General features: G+C 32.6%; 2 protein-coding genes across 6 annotated transcripts; one reads left to right on the top strand and one right to left on the bottom strand.

The window, feature by feature from the left end:
* Window positions 1-358: 358 nt before the first annotated feature.
* On the top strand, window positions 359-21,174 carry LOC143346862 (protein 5NUC). 4 transcript variants are annotated; one of them, XM_076775441.1, is made up of 8 exons: window positions 359-611; window positions 8,337-8,405; window positions 8,437-8,594; window positions 12,687-12,918; window positions 15,661-16,260; window positions 17,742-18,179; window positions 18,299-18,488; window positions 19,654-21,174. In XM_076775441.1, the coding sequence occupies exons 3-8, from the start codon at window positions 8,464-8,466 to the stop codon at window positions 19,845-19,847; spliced, it is 1,785 nt and encodes a 594-aa protein (XP_076631556.1). In that variant the 5' UTR covers window positions 359-611; window positions 8,337-8,405; window positions 8,437-8,463; the 3' UTR covers window positions 19,848-21,174. The 4 variants fall into 4 exon arrangements, with proteins under 4 accessions (XP_076631556.1, XP_076631566.1, XP_076631547.1 ...); XM_076775451.1 differs by lacking the exon at window positions 8,337-8,405 and having other exon boundaries at window positions 8,444-8,594; XM_076775432.1 differs by having other exon boundaries at window positions 8,337-8,594.
* LOC143346855 (protein-lysine N-methyltransferase SMYD4) lies at window positions 20,263-23,496 on the bottom strand. Of its 2 annotated transcripts, XM_076775416.1 has the most exons (6): window positions 23,154-23,495; window positions 22,085-23,068; window positions 21,209-21,489; window positions 20,868-21,026; window positions 20,646-20,789; window positions 20,263-20,570 (listed from the first exon to the last, which is right to left on the bottom strand). In XM_076775416.1, exons 2-6 carry the CDS (start codon window positions 23,034-23,036, stop codon window positions 20,322-20,324), a joined length of 1,785 nt encoding a protein of 594 aa, XP_076631531.1. In that variant the 5' UTR covers window positions 23,037-23,068; window positions 23,154-23,495; the 3' UTR covers window positions 20,263-20,321. The 2 variants fall into 2 exon arrangements, with proteins under 2 accessions (XP_076631531.1, XP_076631523.1); XM_076775408.1 differs by having other exon boundaries at window positions 22,085-23,496.
* Window positions 23,497-24,058: the final 562 nt, after the last annotated feature.

Here is a 24,058-nt window from a genome sequence, read left to right as displayed (position 1 = left end):
TTTCCTAACGATCGTGCTCCAAAATGGCCGTCTCTGAAGGGTCGAAAAAAGTTGTATAATCCTAACGATAGGAGGAAAACGGAGCGAGTAGAAATCGGAAATCGACTAAAAATTGAAACGCTCGTCTAGAAAATATTTTTATTTAAATAAATTTCCGACTCGATACATTTTTCTCAATTACATCCCGTGTTCTTATTCGTGATTTTATGTGGAAATAAAATTTAGCTGGTGTTTGTCGCGCGATAAGCTCGAATCTGAACAGCGGTGGGACCGATTTGGCAAAAGCCAAGCGGATTCGAGCGACGAATCGAGCGCGAGATCGGGGCCAAGCGGTGGCTAGCCGAGCTTTTCGAGCGGAGATCGTGTTCAGTCGTCGCTGGTCGTTCGTGAAAATCGGCTCGTTTCGTTTGGTTCGTTCGCTCGAGCGATCGTTGCGCATTAACGAACCTGATTGGCATCGAGACCACATCCCGGGACTCCTCTCTTTTCGACGGACAGTGACATATTTTTAGAGCGCATGTAACCACGCTTTTTGATTCGTACATCCCGCGACGCGATCGTCGCACTTCCAATGACGTTCTGAGATGTTGACGGACGTTCACGCGCTGCAGGTATAGTCTTTGTGCTATAGAGTAGAGGTCCCGGTCGCAAACGTACATTAAAACACACGTGTAACGTGTACAAATCCATCACCATGAATTAATTTTCATTGCAGATCATATTTACCCTTTCACAGATCAAATTCACCTCGTTGATGACACGAAAGTGAAGCAAGTCATTTTCTCCTTTTTTCTGATTTTATTCGTGATTATTGGGCGGTCATGCGAGCTAGCACTCAAAAATGTCTAATTAATATGTTAATACAGCGATTTTTTACGTACAATCGTCAATATCTTTCCTTATTTTTCCATTTGAAAATAACTAAAACAGATGTATAATCGTCGCTCGTCTACGTTAAACAAGTATTTTATTTTACAATTCAATTTTTATTTTAGCTAATAACTTTATATTATATTTTATTTTTATTAACCTAGAAAAACAAATTTGTAGATCAATTGAACAAGAGAGCTAATATGAACTGCAAAGGAGTTAATTTATAGTGCAAACGGGTGAAACCTGGATTAACACGCTGACAGCCTATGTAGATATGGTTGACATGAATTTTTACTGAGAATCTAAACAAATTAATTTCCAAGCTTACGTGTCACGGAAAATAAATCTGAATACAACTCGCGTCAAATAAATTTAACGACGTTACAAAAGTAAATATTCTAACAAGCCACGTGGAAATTTTACGAATTTCGCTTGACAGCTCCGCGTTTGTCGTTCAAATTTTTGAAGAAGCTACGTCACAGGAAAGATATTAAAAAGTAGGTAGACAGGGTGCTGTGAATAATTATAAACTCAATCATATTTCTACATTTTTCATAAGATTAAAACGAAAGTTAAGAAACCGTTTGTGAAACTGAAATACAAAAGAGTATTAATCAATTAAGATTAACTTACACCACTATATTCCTGTACATTTTGGTTAATCAAAATAAGAGTGATGTTTTTACGAAACGAAGCTTTTTTTATGAATTTCTTTTTCCATAAATGTATATCAAATTTGTTAGTGTTGAAAAACACAGAAAATAGTCTTAATATTAAACATTTTATATACCATCACATCAGAAAAATTCAGTTTTACGTGCATACAGTCTACCACTTCGTTATCAGAAAGTTGACCATTGTCTCGTACTTCTTTTTAGCTCTTAATAGTGTTGAAGAAGGGATGCTGGATCGGTGGGATATATTTTAGTGGGTGCAGCATATCCTTTTCTTTTAGATTATTTTGTCTAAACGTTTTGGCCGACCCTCCTTACTGCATTCAATATTCGTCTCACTGAACGCAATGTTCTTATCCAGACTATGCTTCTATTGGATTGTATATGATTTGTCTTTTTGATAACGAAACCATTTTACTTGTAACCAATTCAGTAGAAAACGGTGTAAGATGGACTTATACTACTAACTCTAAACAGTTTTTTCTCTTCGTTTAATAACAAAGAAATATATTGTCATCCTTCGATAAAGAATAAAGTTCTATTTTAATTCTCTGTAAGATTTGAAAAATATCGTTAAGACAAATTTTCAAAATTTGAACTTGCACCACTATGATTCTCAGTCCGCTGTATATTATTTGATGTTGAAACGAAATCGTTCTACATATTATTATCTATAGCAGTGGTTCTTAACCTTTTACCTACCATAAACATTATTTTTTGTTGTCACGGACCTCCCAGTCTTAACTCAATATTTAATTGAGCATCTTACATTTCAATCATATAATATAAACAAAGAGAATTATATACATTTAAAAGTAATTATATATATATATAATAGCATCCATAACGGACTAAAATTTGAAAATTATATTATTTTCATTTTGACATTTCATTAGTCGTGCAATGTTACTATAGTCCAAGGAAAACACTTGCAAGTCTAATGTTGCAACGTTTTTGAACAGATAAAAATATTCGATACTTCAATGGCGTTCTTGTTATTTTACAGTATTCCTAACGACAGTGTTATTTAGAAAATTATAATTATTTAGGTACGTTTATTCTAAGTGTTTCAAGGGCGCGTCGTTATTTAAAACATCGGTAACCAGTGACCAATATAGCAGTATACGCGTTAAGGGGATATTCTAACGTGAACGTAGAGAAACATTTTTTGGATTTTATAAAAGACAAACTGTTTAAGATATCAGTTTGGCGCTTTGCAATATTGTTTACATGAATTTTTCCATAGGAAAATATATAATAATTTCGAGACAGTACCCTCGTTGTTATGATTTCGACACTTCCAGATTTACATTGGCTTTTATTAAATCGTGAAAATCTCATTTCGGTTTTGAGAAAAACGCGTTTGAAATATCAAGTAATAAACAAATTTGTTAAATTCTGTGATTTTTCTTAGAATTTTATAATCTGGAACCATTTGTTTTTTCAATATTTTACTGCATTATGAATGTCGGATTTTACGAAAAATTAAAACCATTTAAGGAAACAAATTTGTAGTAAACAAAATAATTTTGTAAATGTTTAATTAAGACAGTTCTAGTCTCTAAGTACTATTTCTGCGAGAACTTGAACTCACTCCTAAAAAATACTATTTCCTTCTTAAATTTGAATTTTTAAACTTATCGAAGTCCTTGAAAGTCCTTTTGATTTTGTTCTGCGTTCAGAACATTGTTCCGCTTTAAGAAAATGCCTCGAAGTTTAAAGAAATAGTAATCTACGCCAAGTCTGATGAATATTGTAAATTCTATAGAATCTCGTAGTTTGAATCATTAAATTGCAAAACTGTTATTTGCAATGTATGAGGTCTCGCGTTATCGTTCAATAGAATAGATCTCTGCTAGTTTAGCTAAGGACTAGACTCCGTATTTCCGATTTATTCGTGTTTGTTCAGCCATTGAAATATTTTCTCACGATTGTCGTGTTCATTCTCTCGATGCAAAGTTTCAATACATGAGAATACACAAAATCCAACATTTCATACGCATCAACCTAATGCTTTCAACAAAATTTGAAAGCTCCATCGATAAAAAAAAATACGAATATTTTTACCGTGGAATTGTGCAACATTTCACCAAAATCGGTGACTGACGCTTCGGTATGATCCTTCGTTAGCTTTATAAAAGACCTTTTACAGAGATATTGATTGGATACTTTATCCTTTTTTTTTATTGCAACGTCTTTTTATTGAATCGAATAATTCAATCTTCAACATAGAATTACATTATTTGACGAGCAAAGATTGAAGACAGATAACTTTGAATGCTACGTAGAATTCTCTATAAAAGCATCGATCGAGTACATCGTCTTCTGGATCGAGAAATCAATCGACGATTTATTCTCAGTTAATTGGAAATATAATTGAACGTCTGTTGACAAGAAAAAATTGAGTGCAAATAATTTATATCACACCGAAAATCGTTTGTAGCAGCATCGATGAGGTTCTTTATCTTTTATCAGTCTTTATCTCGCGTTCTTATCTTTAATTTCTAAATACATTATAAGAGATGCAACTTATTTCTGCTCCAAAGTAATTCTGTACCAGATCGTACAGATAATTTTTTTAATGTGTCATGTATGTTTTAAAATCATCATGTTCAGTTTATTTATCTCATTTAGTCTTGAAAAGCAACCATAATACAAAATTTCTACGAATTAATTCATTATCGTAAATCATTGTTTTAGTTTACGTGGCGCCCTCACAAGTTTTTGGTTACCATTTACGTTGGGCAGGTTTGTTTCAGGGCTACGAATTTTGACAAGTAAAGGTTAAAAAGAAATAATTTATAATACTATTTAGAATTCCACGTAGAAGTTTTCGACAGGTAATATATTTTCTATCAGTCATTAACTTGTGTTTTATCGTTGAGTTGTAAATCATTATTACGTATTTTATGCTAAAATGAATATTTATACATTTGATGCAGAACTACGTTTTTATACGAGTAAAGGTTGAAAACAGATGACGTAGAATATTACTCGAAGTTTCATTATAACTATCGTCGATCACAGTTGAGCAAATTTTATTTTCGAGTAACGAATACAAAATATTCGATTCATTCGTAAATTAGAATTTTTTGAAAGCAACATTAAGGCGAACGTAACTGCAAACAAAAACTATAATACTTTACGAATGAATCTAAAATTTATATTTGTTACACGGAAATAAAAACTCAACTCTGATGTTAGTCATATACCATGTACAACATTTAGTTAAACAAATTTAACACAGTTTAATTTGCATGTTACAAATGTTACAATTGAATTTATACAAAACGATATGCTTCTTTTTTGTAAAGATGTGGAGCTACATAATTTGACAAGTAAAATAACGACTGGTGAATTGTATTGCCATTTAAGTTCCTTAATCGTGACGTCAATCGAGTACTATATCTCTCAATCCATCAGTTTTTACAACCGTTGATTCGAGTTTTATTCTTGCATTGATTTATTATGATGTACTATTTCTTTTTAACATATTTCATCTTTTGACCAGTAAATATTGTACTGTATCTGCTATATTCGGTTAAGTATTATCTTTTGTCAGTAATTGATAAGTGTCTTGTTATATTATTAAATTTGTTGTTAAATTAAATTCAAATCTTTAAATGCATACCTAATTCTACCATATCTGACAATTTAACAGGTATTTGAAGAAACATTTTGTTTATTACTTAAAAGACAAAATTTTAAGTAGTCATGCTATAAATTACTAATAAATTTGTAATAAATTTTTTATTTCGACAAAAATCAGCATAATAGTTTCTCTAACTCCGAACTACGATAAAAATCTGAATCCCTCGTTTTACTTAAATTAAATTATTTTGAAAAAGTAAACAATATTTAGAGACCACCTTTCAGGAAGATTGCATTTTCTAAATCCACCAATGTATAAAAATGTATAATATTACATCCAAAATGTGAATGTTGACGACATTTTGTTCTGTCTCTAATCATTTTAAAAATGCAAACAACGATAAAAATCTAAATTCCTCGATTAACATTTGTTGACAAATGATATCTTATACTTACTGGTCTCATAATGACAAAAACGCCAATAATTACATTTTTCTTAAAAACTGAAACCTATACATATAAATAATAACACAATACAAATATGTTATCGAAATCTAGAAATTAATTAACCGTGTACGAATAAAAAATTATTAAATCGTTCAGATTTTAATGTATATAAAAATCACTAAATTACAAAAGGACCGAGTTCGATAATAGTAGCAAATAATTAAAATTAAAATTTTAATTTAGCAGATACTGTCGCGATAAATTTTTTTTTTTACTAACGAACACCAAAGTCGAAGTTAGGAAACGCTTATATAACAAATAAAAACACTTCCATATGCAAAGATAATAAAACACGCGTATATAAAATTCTACTAAGAATGCAAATATTACTGCACCTAAAATTAAAGTTTTTTTTTATTTTCCACAAATTTATTTCTCCTTCGACTTGGTAATTCAAAGACTCGTTAATTTATTAAATATATGCTGTGAAAGATATTTCTCACTCGAAGAAATATTGTGTTATGATTGTCAATCGTAGCAATTATTCCACACTATTTAAGTGAAACGAACGTAACTGTGCCATACTCGAGCGCAATTGTTGGCAGATTAATGCGACACGCAACACAACAAGTCTCAATTAAAGCAAACGTGTATTATTAATTTGCAACGAGTAAGCGTTTTAACAAGGTTGCGTTAAAATTTTTATACCGTAAGTCGAACGTCAGCCTTGATCAATCAAATTTGAATTCATATAATCCTTCTTAACCTGATTATCCACAATATTTACTTTTCACTTTGAAAATACGAAAAAAAATAAATGGAAAAACATTTAATCTGATAACGTTTCTTTTTCGGAATTATACTTTATCGCACTCTAAGAAACCATTAACATTTTTTAAAACGGAATAACATATTTTTGTACATTTACACAATGAACAAAAACTGTCTATATAGTGATAGAAAGAAACGCATTAAACTAATCTTACAGTAAATATTACACTATGCAAAACATTTTCTCAAGATTATATTCTTTAAGCGTGACTATATACTTTTATAGCTGCGATATTATATTTGACGTCAAAACAAATACAATGACAACATTCAGTATTTTCGCTATTCGAGCTCACATCATGTTATTATACTTCGTGGTATTTGTCTTGACATCCGTTACGACAACACAGTAATAACAATACATGATCCTGTTTTAAACAATGTCGATAACCTTGACAAAAAACTTTTGCTTATCACAATATTTATTCCCTCGTGGTGAACACCTTCTTCAATTTTTTGGCGCATTTTCAAGAGAATCAAAGATTAAATAAACATCCACAATAAAGGAAACACACTGGCCCAAAGCAGATTATTCGATCTTCTCTAGTTGAAACGATACGAAAATTCGAATAGTTTCAAAACGACAGGAAAAAAATTCCTTGTAACCATTAAAGTCACAGCTAGGAAAGATAATTGTAACCTGAATGTAAGTGATTTCCTCAAAATTCCTTTGACATTAGAGAGGAAATCGACGTAATTTAAAAATTATAACATGTGCGCGAATTCGTCTTTTCTTAGGATGAACAAATCCTTCAACACAACGAGGCTTCGTTAATTGTCAAAAGTGATCCACGTTCTCAAGAATATTTCTTAAACACTAGTAGAGATATTTAATTGATTCTCACGCAAGAAACTTGTTATCTGCAAAATTCCAGCTGGCTTGCGATTATAAACAACCGTTGCACTTTTACTTTGTAAAACATTAAGGAATTTCTATTGGCAACGTTGCCAATGCCAAGGTTACCATCGATAGCAAAAACTTCATTCGGTTTCATCGAGGATAATTTTTGTCGCTACTTGAACATGATTGAATTTTATTTATTTTTATTATATCAATACGAAAACCTTACTGGTTATTATTGGCTAGAATAACATTGAAGATCGTTGGAGAGGCTCGCTCTGGCAGCGTCCATAACGTTTCGCAAGAAATTCTGTTACCCGATGTCATGGATGACGGTCTTTCGATTGCTTCTTCGCGTTTCGCTTTGATGTCGAAATTATAAATCATTCTTTCCTTTTTCTAGCGAATTCCATTTTGTAATTTTCACGTTGCATATCATCGTTATTTTATTTATTTGCCACCTGTTTCTATTATTTACTAGCAATCGCTATGCGCCTGAAACACGAAACTCGTGATTTTCGACGTAGAAGTTGTAGCTTCAGACATTACAGATTTAGCGTTTTACAATATTTCATGACACTTTTCTTCCCACAAAAAGTCAAAAAAGTTAAAAAGTATCTGATGGATTTTGCTTTAGCTAGGAAAGAAGCAATAATATATTCTTAAGAAAAAAAATTCAAATAAAATTAACGATGCAGAAAATTGGAAATATCGAGTTTGGAAAACGGTGACTTGAAAATCTCGGAATATTTATAAAACTGGGAAATTCAGAACATTAGGAACTCTAAGCAGTTAAGAAATTTGGAAGACAAAGTTTAGATAATTAAAAACTGGAAAATTAGAACACTTTTCTTGCGATAAAATGAACATTTCTGTTCTAAAAATAAGACTGCCCTTCAAAGCGAAATTTAACATAAGAATGTTATTATTTTTTCGCGACCCACTTTTTATACATTTCTTGCGACTTTAGCCATCGTAATTGAAATGAAAATGTGATAATAAAATCGAAATGTAATGCAATAAATTGAACAAAGTCGACAGTAATTGACAAACGATTCCATTTCTTTCTTTGCTGATAGCTACAAAATACCAAGGCAGCGTGTTACGTGGTTATCTTTTAAAACTATTTAAAAAGACGAGATAACGAAACGGCTTGCATTACGCGGAAGTGTGATCGAACCTGTAGATTTACGCGACGAACAGAAAATGCTGGGAATTTGGATCACAGTTTGGTGCACGCTCGTGATAGTCTCCGATGAAGTCCTTGGAAATCCTATTCCAAGCCAAGACGATGGACTCACTCTCAGAATTGTTCACACGAACGATATGCACTCAAGGTAATTGTTTTTTCTTTAGAAACAAAACAAAGACAAAGAAAGAATAAGACAGTAATTTTTTATAAGTTTAACTCTAGCTACGACAATTTTCAACTCCAAATTATTACATTTAATTAAAAAATAACTCGCGTGTATACCAGTGTTAGACAAAATATAATTGTAATTGACAATTGACAAGTGACAATTTGATCACCAATTGCTATTTGCAAATAACAATGTTCAATCAATTATCAATTATAACTGACATAAATTCTATAATCGCAAAAATTAATTGCTTACAACGCTTAAAATTGATCAATTATCAGGTATAATTGGCGATCTAACAACTGTTTTGAAATTCTAATTTACAGATACGTAATTAAACTACACAATATATGGGTTTCCAAACGCAAATGCATGAATTTACAAATTTTTTAAATTATTCCGAGCATTTATAGTAAGCTTTTATAAATGCTTAATTTTCTATTTTATCCCCTTCTTCGTCATTCCTTTTACTTACGACGAAATAACTGAAATTATAAAAAGTATATCGTTTATCTCTCTGTTGTGTAAAAGAATATGGCTGCTGTATTGTTGGGACAGAATTCTAACGCGTATTAAGTTCAATATTGAATCAGTCGAACAGTTTCTGCCGCACGTCAAGTACTAATTGCAGTCCGCCTGATGGTAATTAACACGCAAGGTAGCAGTTAAAATTATTTCGTATCAATCGCGATCATTTATTCTCGTATCAAGAAATATTTTTGCATATTCGAATGAACTTCCTGATTTCATCAACTGGCAACTTTACCTATCTGCTTGATATTTCTTTCTTTTTTTTGTAGTCTTCACGTATTTTGCAATTCGATTAGCGCGTTATGGCTTTCCTGTGGATATTTAATGTATCGCTTATCTCGTGATTAATGAACACTGGTATTAGAAACCAATTTACTGCTTTATTGCTTCTACGCTGTACAAAATTATTCCAGAACGTGTCACTGGAGTGATTTATCAATCAAAAATATTTTCAGTGTTCCAGCATACAATAAAGGTTTATTTGGAAGGAACAAAATTCATAAAAGTATAATTTTAAACCTTCGTTTGTACTATTTGAAATTTGTTCGTAATTTATTTATTAATATTTTACTTATTTAAACGCATTAATTGTTTAGCATACAGATGCATGCTCAAATAAATTTATAAAATGTAATGTAAAATGAGTATATTTTTTTAGATTTCATAACTTTGCATGTCAAATCCATTTTAATCCACGAACCAATTTGTACTTTGCTATGAAAAATTATTTTTAAAAAAGTAAACAATATTTAGAGGACATCTTTCAGGAAGATTGCATTTTATAAATCCACTAATGTATAAAAATGGATAAAATTATATCCAAAATGTATATCTTTTGTATATCTCTAATCATTTTACAAACAGTTTTTTCCAGTTATCTGTAACACCATGTATATTTTTTAATCCCTAATTGGAATAGTGGGTAATTTTGTCACCTTAACAACTACACTTATTTTATTTATAATTAATATTGTGTTTCATTATTTTGCGTAACCAGTTGCACAAAATAAAGATTTTATTTCTTGATACTACATTTTGGAGTATTCAAATGCTGCATACTAAAATAGTTATAATTTATAAATATATAATGTCAATTAAGAGTTAAAAAGACGCCCACGTAGAGTTGAAACATAAAAGATTTACGAATTATTTTTTCGTTAATTAAAAAGTAGCATCTGAGCCACTAAATCAGAAATCGAAATTTAAAAATCGTCAGTTGCTAAAATTAACAGCATCGTAACTTGTATCAATTATGCTCAAATTATTGGAAAAGTTTTATAGGATTTAAGTTACTGACACAAATAAACATATTAAACGTTTAAAAAATTGATTTTGTTCGTTTTATCCGAGGAACGGAAATTTTATAATTACTATGTTCATATTCATATTTTGTTTCCTGGAACGGAGTTGGAATTTTTAACGTGACTTTTTCGAAGAGTTATTTTCGAACGTGATAAACGGGATGGGATTCAAAATCAGGCGAATTTAGTAACATAATTTATAAACGACCCCTGATAATAACCGTTTCGAGATTATAATTACTGTGACAAAACTAATTAGCCGGCTCCATGTTCGTTGTTATTGAAATGAAAATTACTTTTTATCTCTGAATATATGTATAACCGATAACTTTGAGGAAAAAAATTCATTCTAGCGTTACAAGTGCCCCTGAAAATAACGTAACTTTATTGAAATGTAAAATTTTATTTTCCAACAATAAATAATTGTTGAAAGAAAAAATAAAGCCACTATATTTTATTTATAAATTTAATTTTACAATTTTCCTACATTTCTAGCATCATTTTCTTATACTTCGTATGTGCAAAAACTATGGAATAAAATTTAAGATTATTATTCATTCCCAGTATAATCAGTTTGAAGTATGAGTAAACTTTAATTGGAAGTAATAAAATTACTTGTAATTGGGAATGCCATCATTGATTCTATACAGGGTGTTCGATCATACCTGGGAAAAATTTTAATGGGGGATTTTAGAGGTCAAAATAAGACGAAAATCAAGAATACCAATTTGTTGATGGTGGCTTCGTTAAGAAGTTATTAACGTTTAAAGTTCCGCCAGTACTGAATTTTTTTCTCGAAAGTGGGTAGGATTTCGGGAGTATGTCTATTCACCAAAAATGATTATAATTGACCCCCGCAACCGAAAATAATTTTTCCAGAACGATTTGAAACTTTTCAATTTCGCCGAAAAATTTAGACACCTACCCTTGTGGATTTTTCTTAAAAATTGGTTTTTGATTTTTAGTAATTTCGTTTGACGTCCTACAGAAAAGTTGTTTAATACTTTTTTGTATGTACCTATGGGCTCTACTTCAGGAAAAAGTTTCATTGAAATATATTCACTATTGTAGGAGTTATGGCTGTTTGAAAATTGGACCATTTTTATGGGGTATTTCTAACATTACGGGATCAAGGAACAACTTTTCGAATATTTTTATAATTGCTACATATTCTACACTAAAATACGCGGCGTTGGGCTTTTTGAACATTAAAATTGTCCGATCCATTCTGAAGTTATGGTGTTTTAAAAGTTCGCATGAAATTTACGGGAAGCATTTCTGGCCTGAAATTATATTTTCGGTAAGGAATTTTTTTTCTCGAAAATGGTTGGGAATTCGAGGGTATGTCTATTGACCAAAAATGATTATAATTGATCCCTGCAATCAAAAATAATTTTTTTAGAACGATTTGAAATTTTTGAATTTAATTCTTAATAACTTTTTAACGAAGCCTCCATAAACAAATTGGTATTTTTGATTTTCGTCTTATTTTGGCCTCTAGAATCCCCCATCAACATTTTTCCCAGGGGTGGCCGGACACCCTGTATAATCTTTAAACATCTATATTTTCATATTTAAAAAGATATACAATTAATAATTAATAGTTATTGACTGTCAGCTTACTTTTCATTTTATAATATTGTTGCGACGCATTGAAGATGCATCCTTGCGGCAACGTGAAGGCTGTTCCGCAACGATGTGAAGCTGTCTCTTCGAACGAGCGGAAGCAAGGTCTCGTGTCTTCCGGTTGCTAGAGGAACCGGCAATGATTCGAAACAGAGTATCGCGAGAGTCCTCGAAGTGGACGATCGTTCTATTTGTGTATTAATAAAGTTTCTAGTTATGTGTTACGTTATATTTCGTGTGTTAATATGAGTTCAATAAGAAACGCCTCGCCCCGGCGCAACAATATTAAGATCTACGTAATTTTTTCTCACGAATCACTAAAACCGTCTGATTGCTAAGCTTGTTTTTGCAATTAACTAACAATACATATAAGGTTGAAAACGTTGAAAAAATAAGACGAAAATTCTCGAAAAGAACGTTGACTTAGTTTTCGAGGAGACTTCCTGAAAAACTGCTTGCGAAATATAAAACTGATCAACCATTCAGAATTTTCTGACCTTTTTTTAGTCGGAACCGCTTGTGTTGTTATATCGAGGGTGACTGGTGACATTATATCGAGAGATTACTACACATATTTCGATTATTGTAAAAGAATTCTCAATGTCCGTAGGTTCGAGCAGACGTCACAACTGTCCAGTATCTGTTCCAAACAAGACGCAGAAGCTAAAAAATGTTACGGAGGATTCGCCAGAATAACAACCCTTGTTCGACAGGCGAGGCAATCGCCTATTCCATGTCTCTTCATGATCGCTGGAGACACTTATCAAGGCTCCATATGGTACAATGTGTACAAATGGAAAGTGGTTGCCAAGTTCCTCAACTTGTTGGCTCCGGATGCTACAGTGCGTTGACAAGCTAAACTTTTCAAAATTTCATTTTAATTAGCATCATTCACGCTACCGAAATTCTATAAGTTCTAACTGCAATCACGAAATGAGTGATTCTACGCGTAAAATCAAATTGAAAACGTACACTAAAATTTTTTCCTACGAGCCTTCGATTTCGAGTAAATTGATCTCGAAAATTGCTCGAGACAAGAACCCAAATTATAAAAAGAAACAGAATTTCTGATTATAATTATAATTACTCTTACAAACCTTGCATAAAAACGTGATGAGCAACTACGAAGAAGCGTATTAAATCGAATTTTAGGTGCATTATAGCCAAAATATATTAAAGACCGATTTTTTTGAAAATGAAAGCTTCTTCGACAAAATTTATTCATTGTTTTCGACTCATTTCTGCTTGTAGAATCCCATCTTCCTAGGTTGTAGCTCTACTTACGACTCTTCATCGATCGATTTTTTCATTTTTAAACATCCGGGTTATAGAAACAAAAACGCCTTCTTTAAAAACAGAACTTATTATAGAATATTGCAAGTCATTGAGAATAATGGTTGGGTCTGGATTGCCTGCGGTACTAATCGAAATTTATTCAACTATGTAATTGGGATGGGGGGCCATGTAAGACCATAAGAAAATGACCTATTGTCCTTGCGAATTATTCTGCAACGTAATTGAGGGAATAATTTAGGCAAGACAATTAAATCAAACCATAAAGTTTCACGTTCCTTCCAGATGTTGCAATTTCAATGAAAGCTAAAGTTTTTAATAGCTCTATAACATGTTTGTGATTATTTATTCGTGGCAAATTTCAACGAAATAGAAAGTCTCGGTGATATATCCTTTTAATTAATTATATTCTGCAAAATCCTGTAAAACTGGATTGGTTCGATGCTCGTTGAAAGATTTCAAGTCCCCGAACAGTCTTTACGAACGAATTGTAAACAAAATTAACCTTTGGAATAGACACGTAGACCATTCAGAATTTATTGTTTTAAAGTTTATTATTTTTGATGGATGAAAAAGTCTGTTTCGAAGGATACCATAAGATCAAGAAAACGTTTCTTAAGGGGGCAGTCTCATGTGTACGTTGCAAAATTTAACCATCTTTATTAATTTTTTTTAACTAATGATTACATCTAACGCTATAATTTATTTTCGCAATTTACTTAACTATCCTTTGAGAGTACAAACTAAATTTTTCAATAATTTCTATTGACTTTTCATGTTTTTATTGCACACTGGCGTAGGTGATTGCAGCTCTCAAGGTTGACTAAATCAAAAAAAAATCAAAGACTTTTATTCGGTAGGTTTCCTGTTATCGCCCGTAGCAAAATAATTAATTTATGTTGAAAATTGGCAAAATGACGAAAGCTTAAATTAAAAATTGCAAAATTTTGTCATTTTTCCGTAACCTTTTAATGAAAGTATATGATATACTCATTATAAAAATATAATTTTGGTAAGGGCAAGAGCTATTAGTATGTGAAACAACGTGTAAAAATTTCGCTTTCGAACGTATAGTTTTTGAGATTTTATCTACGCCAGTTAAGAAAGTAACATTTCGAGAGAAACGCATTTATCTCATCAAATACTTGGCTTGGTATTTGTGTGCTAAGAAAGAGATTAAATACAACGTAAGTCGAATAGAGACCACGAACAAACTTTACTAACTATTAACAATAGATATTAACAATAGGCTTACCGACAGATCTAAGACGAAGCAAGCTCCCCTAAATCAAAGAATAATCGAAAATACGTAGTACTAACAAGTTACAGAACTCATAAATATTATCTGTTAGCAATTTATGTGGAAATTAATGTAACGATATGAATATATAGGGTGTTCGACCACACTTGGGAAAAATTATAATGGTAGATTCTAGAGGCCAAAATAAGACGAAAATCAAGAATACGAAAAAAAAAATTTCAAATCGTTCTGGAAACATTATTTTCGGTTGCGGGGATCAATTACAATCATTTTTGGTGAATAAACATACCCCCGAAATCCTGCGCATTATTCGAGAAAAAAAATTCAGTACGTGCGGAACTTTAAACGTTAATAACTTTTTAACGAAGCCTCCATCAACAAATTGGTATTCTTGATTTTCGTCCTATTTTGGCCTCTAGAATCTACCATTATAATTTTTCTTAGGGGTCTCAACATGAGAAATTAAAGATACAAGGGTTGTTCAATAAGTCAATAAAACAAATTATTTTAGGTAGATTTTTTTTTTATTTTTCAACATAATCTCCTTTTGGCTCAACTTTCTTAAGCTACCTAAATAGTAAGATTTCGAAAAGTCCTCAAAATGGACGGTGACCTCCTCGTTCGACGTGAACCATTGTCCGCCGAGTCATTTTTTTAAGTTTGGAAATAAAAAGAGTCACTGGGGGGGGGGGGGGGGAGCAAATCCGGTGAATACTGTGGATGTTATAATAATTCGAACTTTAATTCCATAATTTTGGCCATCGAAACTGCCCAGGTGTGCACCCATCAATTGTCTTGATGCAAGAGGAAGTTTCTTGAAAATGAAACCATGTGGTGGATATAACTGAGACTTTGAAAGCTGTCTAGTGAGTCATGATGCTTATTAAAAACAAACCATTTTCGATGCTACGAGCATCAGGTCTTGGATTTTCTAAGGACTTATTGAACGACCCTCGTAGCACGCTTGTATTATAATTTTGTCCTAGAGTGTACCTCCAACTTTCATTCATTTGTTCCTTCTTTGCTGCAGAGTTTAGGCAATCATGAGTTCGACGACGGCGTGGACGGCCTGATACCCTTCATCGAGAATGCCACATTCCCTATAGTGACATCGAACCTGGACCTAAGTAAACAACCGAATCTAGCTGCCACGAAGCTGCTGAACAGCACAGTCCTGACCGTAAATGGACGGAAAATTGGCGTGATTGGTTACTTAACACCAGAAAGTAAAATAATCTCACGTACGGAAGACGTAATTTTCCTGGACGAGGTGGAGTCCATTCGCAGGGAGGCTAAAGTCCTTAAGGAACAGGGTGTAAACATTCTGATCGCTCTGGGACACTCTGGCTTCGAGGTAGACAAAAAGATCGCTAGAGAAGTGGAGGACATCGATCTCGTGATCGGTGGGCACACGAACACGTTCCTCTACAATGGCAAGCAGCCGGATCTTGAGGTGCCGGAGGGTCTCTACCCCACGAAAGTGGTGCAAAAAAGCGGAAGGGAGGTACACGTTGTCCAAGCGTACGCGTACACCAAATATTTGGGGAATTTCACGGTGACATTCAACTCGGAGGGTGAAGTGACCCATATCAGTGGCAACCCAGTACTCGTTGATAGCAGTATCGAACAGGTGAGCTGTCGTTTTTATTTCTTGCTCGGTTTCGTAGGCAAGTTTTAGACTTTTAAAGTGTCCCCATTTTTTACTGAAAAGATCCTACGTCTTCTTAAAGGTTACAAATTTTTTGAACAAGGATGAAATTGTAGAGGCTATTAAGATTGTCATTAAACCTAAAAATTCAGATTTTTACAAAAATGTAGTATTTATGCTCTCGTTGGTTGGTAGAAATATGTACAGGTATATAACCCTCCTATAACACGGTAGATAGGTTGTGTGAAACCGTATTATATGAGACCCAGAGCCAGTACAAAAAGGGGAGTTACGTTCCGAAAATTTATTAAAAACAAATATTTTTTTTTTTAGTTCTACATAAGCAACTTAATTTTTATGAAAAATATAAATGTATGTATAACACAAAACAAAAAATATTATTTTAATTTAACGCAACATTAATTTAATAAATTATAATTTGTTTATATTTTTTCATGTAAAGCCACTATAGTTCATTATTCCTTCGCATCATTATTTCAAGGTAATTTAGTTTTTAAATATGTTAAGCAAAAATCATGTTATCCAGTACTGTAGAAGTACAGTGTTGTACAAAGGCTTTGCAATTTTCTTATCGTGTTAAAGCGAAACCGTGTTATAAGATGCCGTGTTGTAGGAAGGTTCTCGCAATTCATGAATCGTGTTATAGAATGCCGTGTTGTAAGAGGGCTACCTGTCTATTCAAATAAATCAGCGACTCTACACTACTAAAAAAAGAATACGCATACCTAATTTATGTAATGCTTGAAACTAACGCTTAAATTAATAGGACATTTATACAGAGTGTTCGGCCACCCTTGGGAAAAATTTTAATGGGAGATTTTAGAGGTCAAAATAAGGCGAAAATTAAGAATACCAATTTGTTTATCGATACTTCGTTAAAAAGTTATTAACGTTTAAAGTTCCGCCTGTAGGACGGCAATCTGCGAACAGCTGCGTGCGCGTGATAGTGGTTCTCACTCAGAAAACTGTAAAGCAGTCGACACGTCAGTAAGTAGAGTTTCTCATGCTAAGTGAGAACCACTATCGTCTGGACGCAGCTGTATGCAGGTTGCCTATCTACAGGCGGAACTTTAAACGTTAATAACTTTTTAACGAAGCCTCGATCGACAAATTAACATTCTTGATTTTCGTCTTATTTTGGCCTCTAGAATCTTCTATTAAAATTTTTCCCAGGGGTGGTCGAACATCTTCGGTTATCGAAGAAACGACAATCAACCTACGAGATGCATTATCGATAAATGTGGATGAGGGATTTTTAAATGCACGATTCTTCATTTTTCCTTATTTTTCAAATTTAAAACAAAGAACACCAATCGAACAATCGTGTACCCCCAAATTTTTAAAAATATTTATTCGTTATTTTACACAAATTCATCATCCCCCGTTAAGAATTACCGACCTAAATGACGTTCATCGTTGACGATTATTTTAACATCGAACAGGCACCAGACATTTTGGAGGAATTGAATCAGTTAAGAGGGGCCATCGACAACGTGAGCTTAACAGTAGTTGGAAAAACACGTGTTCTCCTTGAAGGGGATAGCAAAGTATGCAGACGCATGGAATGCAACTTGGGTAATCTCATCACAGATGCTATGATCGAATATAATGCCGGAGAGTATGCAAGCAAGGACAGCTGGACAGATGCTGCCATAGCTTTACAAAATTCAGGCAGTATCAGAACTTCTATCTCCAGGGCAAACGATGACAAAGTTACCATGGGGGATATTCTTAGCGTGTTACCTTTCAACAATATCATCATGAAGGTACAGATGACTGGAGAACAGTTGCTATCTCTTCTAGAATGGAGCGTTCAAAATTTGGAGATGAACACAACTTCAAACCTGTTTGGCGCATTCTTACAGTTTTCTGGCCTTCAGGTACTCAATAGTTATAAAATTACTTTGATCCTCAAAGTGCACTGAATCTCCTTGCAATATAATTACTTTTTTTTATTTCATCTATAATGTTTATTAATAGAGTATGCTCATCCATACAGGTAACCTATAATTTGTCTAAACCAAAGAATTCGAGGGTGGTTTCTGTGCAAGTGCAATGCGCATCTTGCCTCATTCCAGCGTACAGTGAACTTAAAAAGAATGGAACTTACAATGTACTCATGTCTGATTTCATGCAGAGCGGCGGCGATGGATATGCCATGTTGAAGGATCTCAAGACACAGGCTTTGGGTATATTTACCTACTTGTTAAATGACTTTGTGTACTTACAATCGTGAACAAAATTCAATGGACGTAATACTAATTTTCGAAAATCCTCAGTTTCGATATGATAATGTACCATTCTTCCACGAGAAGAAGACAAAGCATGTTTACATCCCAGTCCTGTTGCAGTCCGCTAACTTACAGGTATTGGTCAAAAACGGTGATGAAGATCGGTGACAGCCAATCAGCGGACTGCATCAAGAGTGGGGATGTAAACACACTGTGCCTTCTTCTCGTGAAAGAACAATACATATCAAATTTTTAGCGCGAAATATCTTTTTAAATGTCGAAAGCATTTATTTAGCACATCAAATTATAACAAATACGTACCTATAAATATTTATACGTATTTATTCGCTTAAGCGGCATTTAGACGTTGATCAAAATTAATACTAAATTTATGAGCATTGATTACACATATTTTATTGAAACTCGTCATTTTGAGGGTTACACTAAAATGCGTGATCTCTTTCAATTAAAATATATATTCGTGTTATTACTTCAATAAAAATTTAACATAAATTGCTAACATATATTTATGAATTCTGTAATTTCAAATATGGCGTGTACCCAAAACTTGTAGAAAGTGTGTCTCAACGTTTAAACGCGGTAATACAAGAGGTTAGGATATCGAGTATTAAAAATTATATTTTTTGTAAATATTTAGTGTCCGCTTAATTTTGACCACCTATAATTTTATGCTGTTGTGATGAAATTAAAAAAAAAATTAATATATACATATTTAACGAAACTGTACTTTTTTAATTTACGATGATTATCGCCGATAAATTACATTAATTTTTTTTTGCTTATTTACTATCCATTGACTGTATCTTTCGCTCAGAGCACAAAATATTTTATGCGTAGGAGTATGTACAATAGCCACAGTAATACTTTGTTAAGAAGGTGTTTTATATAATTTTTTAGACATTCACTATTTTCCAATACAATTAGAAAACATAAAGTCTATAGTGATTCTAAGGGCAAATATAACAATTTTTATTACAGCATTAAAAGTATTTTAATTATTGGTAATTTATATTCTTTTAATTTAGTAATATTATATGACTGTAAGTTACAAAATTTTGTTCTATAAATATTTAATAAGAATATCGGTAACGTTTTGTTTCAGGTGGGACTGTATCAGATGCAACAGTCGAATATTTTAAGAAGCATAGTCCAGTTCATAACGGAGTCGAATGGAGAATTAATTACATAAATATGATTGAAAGTGGTAACAATCAGCATAGTAGTGCTAGCAACATATACACATCTATCAGATTGACAATATTGTTATCAATAATCAGTTGGTTATGTGTAAGATAAAGACAATCACAAAGGTACACAGTGTCAGCAGTTAGGATTCAGCAGTATTTAAAACTTTATAATTTATACGAGAGGTTTTCATGCGTATTCTACTTATTTCTCTACCTCAAATTACATAATTTTAATTCTAAAGATTAACAAATACTAAAAGCATCATTTTAAATGCTGATAATTTATAGTCTTTTAACAACTAGAAGTTAGAATCAAAGATGCAGAGGTATCGCGTTTATATCATTTTCTATCATTTCTATTAAAATTATTTTATTCATCGATCTTTGGATCCTCATAAATCCGTACTTAAAGCACATAGACATAGTATATAAAGTGTACAAGTATTTATATATGTATATGTAATATGTAGTCGTTTCGAAATTCGTTTAAAAAATGAAAACAATATTACAAAAGAATAAAGCAATCAAAAACTATACATTTATTTTTCATAAAAAGGACAATACTGAATTATACAAAATACTTTTAAAGTTTAGGAACTTCAAATGAGTTTCCACTCAAATCATAGACGTGTTTTAAAGTTTCTACCACACTACACATTTCCTGGCAGGGCATTGGCACCGAATAGTATAAAACTTCGATCATTTTTAATAAATCATTTATCATATAACGCTTATTCGAAATGTTTCCTTCAGTAGCAATATCGACATATTTTTTTAATTTCCTTAGCGCATGAGTAATTTTAACCACATCTTCTTTTTTCTTGAGCAAATCCTGTAAATAGGTATAGTAACAATAAATAGTTGCATGCCGAAATTGTTTAGTATACATCTTTGTCATATAACTCACACTAAACAGTTTTACATCGTAAAATAAAGGCCAATCTTCGCGACACGGAATACAATCACAGTTAAAGTAATACTGCTTCAGAAGTTCTTTTTGTCTTGTAGCTTTTGGAGCAATTGCAAAGTGGTAAGAATAATTATCATATATCTAAAAAGAGCATAATTTTTGTCAGCAGCATGGAGGTAACATACCTCCAACAAGTGATTTAAATATTCATTTGCATACCTGTTCACCTTTCTCAATAGGATACACGGCAAACATAATTACATGCTTAGACCTCGAGTGTCTTAGTATATTTGGTTCACAACTGTGATTAATTAAACTGAAAAATGGCATAGCCGCAACACCACGCTCAGCTAAGTCCAATCCACGCATTTCTGAAAACTATTCATACTAAAACTTTACACTATTATTGCCGAACACAACAACATAATTATTTGTACACCTAATAAATGTCAAGTATTTGAAACAATCTATTGATAAAAGGAAGATGGAGTTCAATTAAAACAAAATAAAAGAATTAAAATGAAAATTTTTGTAGAATGATTTCTTTCGCGATTACATACACTGTGAATATTACTAGGAATTATCTGCTGGTGTCTTAATATAAGGCTACCAATGAACGTAACGTCAGGGTTTTCTATTAACGCAGATAAATCTTTTCTCAATGGACCACCAAACATATTAGTACAAGTTGCCAGAAAGTACAAAATAAAACAAGCATCCAGAGATCTCCTAAACAAATCCTGTACTGAACGTTTCTCAGTATTGGTCACAAGACTTAATAAACTTCTATATTTACTGCTCTCAAAGATTCCATTCTTAGAGAAACCTTTCGTACGTGGATCTGAAAGAGCAGAAAATTAAAATAATTATTTCCTCGTATAAAACATAATTATTTTAATCTTACTACATGTTGCTTAATTTTAAAAAGCTCTTATATATTATAAATATGGCATTCATCTGTTTTTAAGTGCTCTAAATACTTCTAATGTAATTTTATATCCAAAGAAATGTTTCTTTTTACATTTTTAATTTTTCACTGTTATTTTTTGTAGGCATTGTTTACACCATGTTGGCTCGTATTATTTACTCGCACAGACCATAACAACATTATTGTATAATATTAATGTTGAAAAATATCATGCAAATTTAATAGTAAAAATGAACTGGTTCATTAAAAGCTCTGCTCATTACTGTATCTATAAGAGTATCTGTAATATTATTACAAATTAGTACATATCTCAACAAATTGGTTTCAGGAAAAAGTGGATTATCAATAATCATGCACTGTGTTGGTTACATAAAAGTACTTTTTACATAATGCATGATTATGACTATGTGTTTGTTAGTTAAATGTATGTATTTTGTACAAAGCACAAAGAATTCGTTATAATGAAACAGCATTAAACAAATCTTTACTGTATAATGAAGTTAATTACCATCGCAGCTATCGATTTCTTTTATTTCATCTTTTAATTCTTGTATATTTATGCTTTCTCTCACATTCTGTATGGTAAATCTTACGCTGAATAAATCTAGTTTGTTAAAACTCATCTTCCATATAGAAGGAAATACGGAGCATTCAAAGTCATGGTATTTTTTCCACTCTGAAGCCTTACATTCTTCTGAACAATACATAGAATAAGTACAGTAGTTACAGGGTATATTAGCCCAAGATACCTCTAAGCAATTTGAACAATGTGTCTGAATATTATTGGGATTTAAGATTAATGAGTATGGTTTTTCTATGGCAATCACTTCGCCAGGATTTATTTTGCGATTAGCTACAACATGCCTACCATATTGTTCATTGTACTTCAGAGTTAATGCATCAGAAGCACAAGGAATTTCTATATTGCGAGTCTTTATTTCAGGAAAAGGAGATTTACTCTCATGTTTCTTGTCACTTTCTATCTTTGAATTACATAATTTTGGCATCTTTTTTATAGAAACAAGTTTGTCATTTAATTTCTTACAATTAATATCATTTAAAGACATTTTCTCCAACCATTGTTGTGCTTCTTTAATATTGTTTTCTGTGTTAGGATGCTGTAAAGCCTTTAAACACTTAACTTTTCTTATATAAAGCTTAGCTTTTAAATTATCTGGATACGTTAAAGCAAATGCTCTATCTATATCCTGAATGCACTCCTCATATTTATGTACTATCAGTAAAACTGCAGATCTGTTGGCATATGCTAAAGCAAGCTGTTCAGATGGATAAGGAGCGTACGCTATACTTTTAGTATATAGTTTTAAAGCTTCTAGGCAAGAATCGCTTGTCAACGGTATAGAAACAAATACCTTGTTACCCTGTTCTCTTAATTTCTCTGATTCCTTTACATTCTTTACATCACCACACACTGTAGGAATTATATCATATTCTGACATAATTTTAAGAGTAAATATTATACGCTCCTCGTCTGTAGATAGGGATTTGTATTTGTTAGAGAAATCTTTGTATTTATTCGCAGTAAGAAGTAACTTTTTATTTAATGTATCAATTACTTTCTCCATTTCGTTTTTACAGTAGATATAATACAAGAGTATGCACGAAAACAAAATTGCGTATTGATACAAAATTATCGTTATTTGTTATTATATTGTTGCAACGGATTGAAGTTGCATCGTTGCGGCAACGTGAAGGCTGTTCCGCAACGATGTAAAGCTGCCTCTTTGAACGAGCGGAAGCGAGAACCGGTGTCTGCCGGTTGCTAGAGGAACCGGCAACAATTTAAAAAAAGAGAATCTCAAGAGCCCTCATAGGGAACGGTCGTTCCATAAAATCTCTGTATTAATAAAGTTTGTGTTCATCAGTTGTGTGTTACAATGAGTTCTATGAGAAACACCTCTCCCCGGCGTAACAATATGTTAACAATTCATCAAATATCACGGAGTCCGTCTCGCATCTCTGCACACTACTCACGCATGTCAGATCACGCGTACATGAGCTCGTAGAGTCGGGAAAGTCGACAAAGGCAAACTGACGCAAGTCCTCTTTCTCGATTTTCCGAAGCTACCCGAAGTAATTTCGTACAACCTCGTGGGAGTCGAGAGAGAAAGACTTACATTTGCCTTCTCGCTCTTAAACAACTGAAATCCGACCTCCCGTCAACAGCATACCGTTGAATTCCGACCTATGTAGGCGCACATAAGCAAAGTACCCATAATGGTCTCACTCGCAAAGGGTTAATTGAGAAATAAATATTTGGTAATTGAAAACAGGTAAGCAGCTTAATCGGCTGCGATTTTCGCTAAGACAAATTGAAAACTCGGATCTAACAAAGAAAGGTTGGAATGGTACTCGAATTTGGTACTAAGTACCATTCTTCCACGAGAAGAAGGCACAGCGTGTTTACAATCCCCACTCCTGTTGCAGTCTACTGACTCACAGATATTGGTCGAAAATGGTG

The sequence above is a fragment of the Colletes latitarsis genome, chromosome 2 (assembly GCF_051014445.1).
Source record: "Colletes latitarsis isolate SP2378_abdomen chromosome 2, iyColLati1, whole genome shotgun sequence".
In the NCBI taxonomy this organism is placed as follows: domain Eukaryota; kingdom Metazoa; phylum Arthropoda; class Insecta; order Hymenoptera; family Colletidae; genus Colletes; species Colletes latitarsis.
The sequence above is the reverse complement of the archived record's forward strand: the minus strand, read 5'-3'. Positions and strand labels throughout refer to the sequence as shown.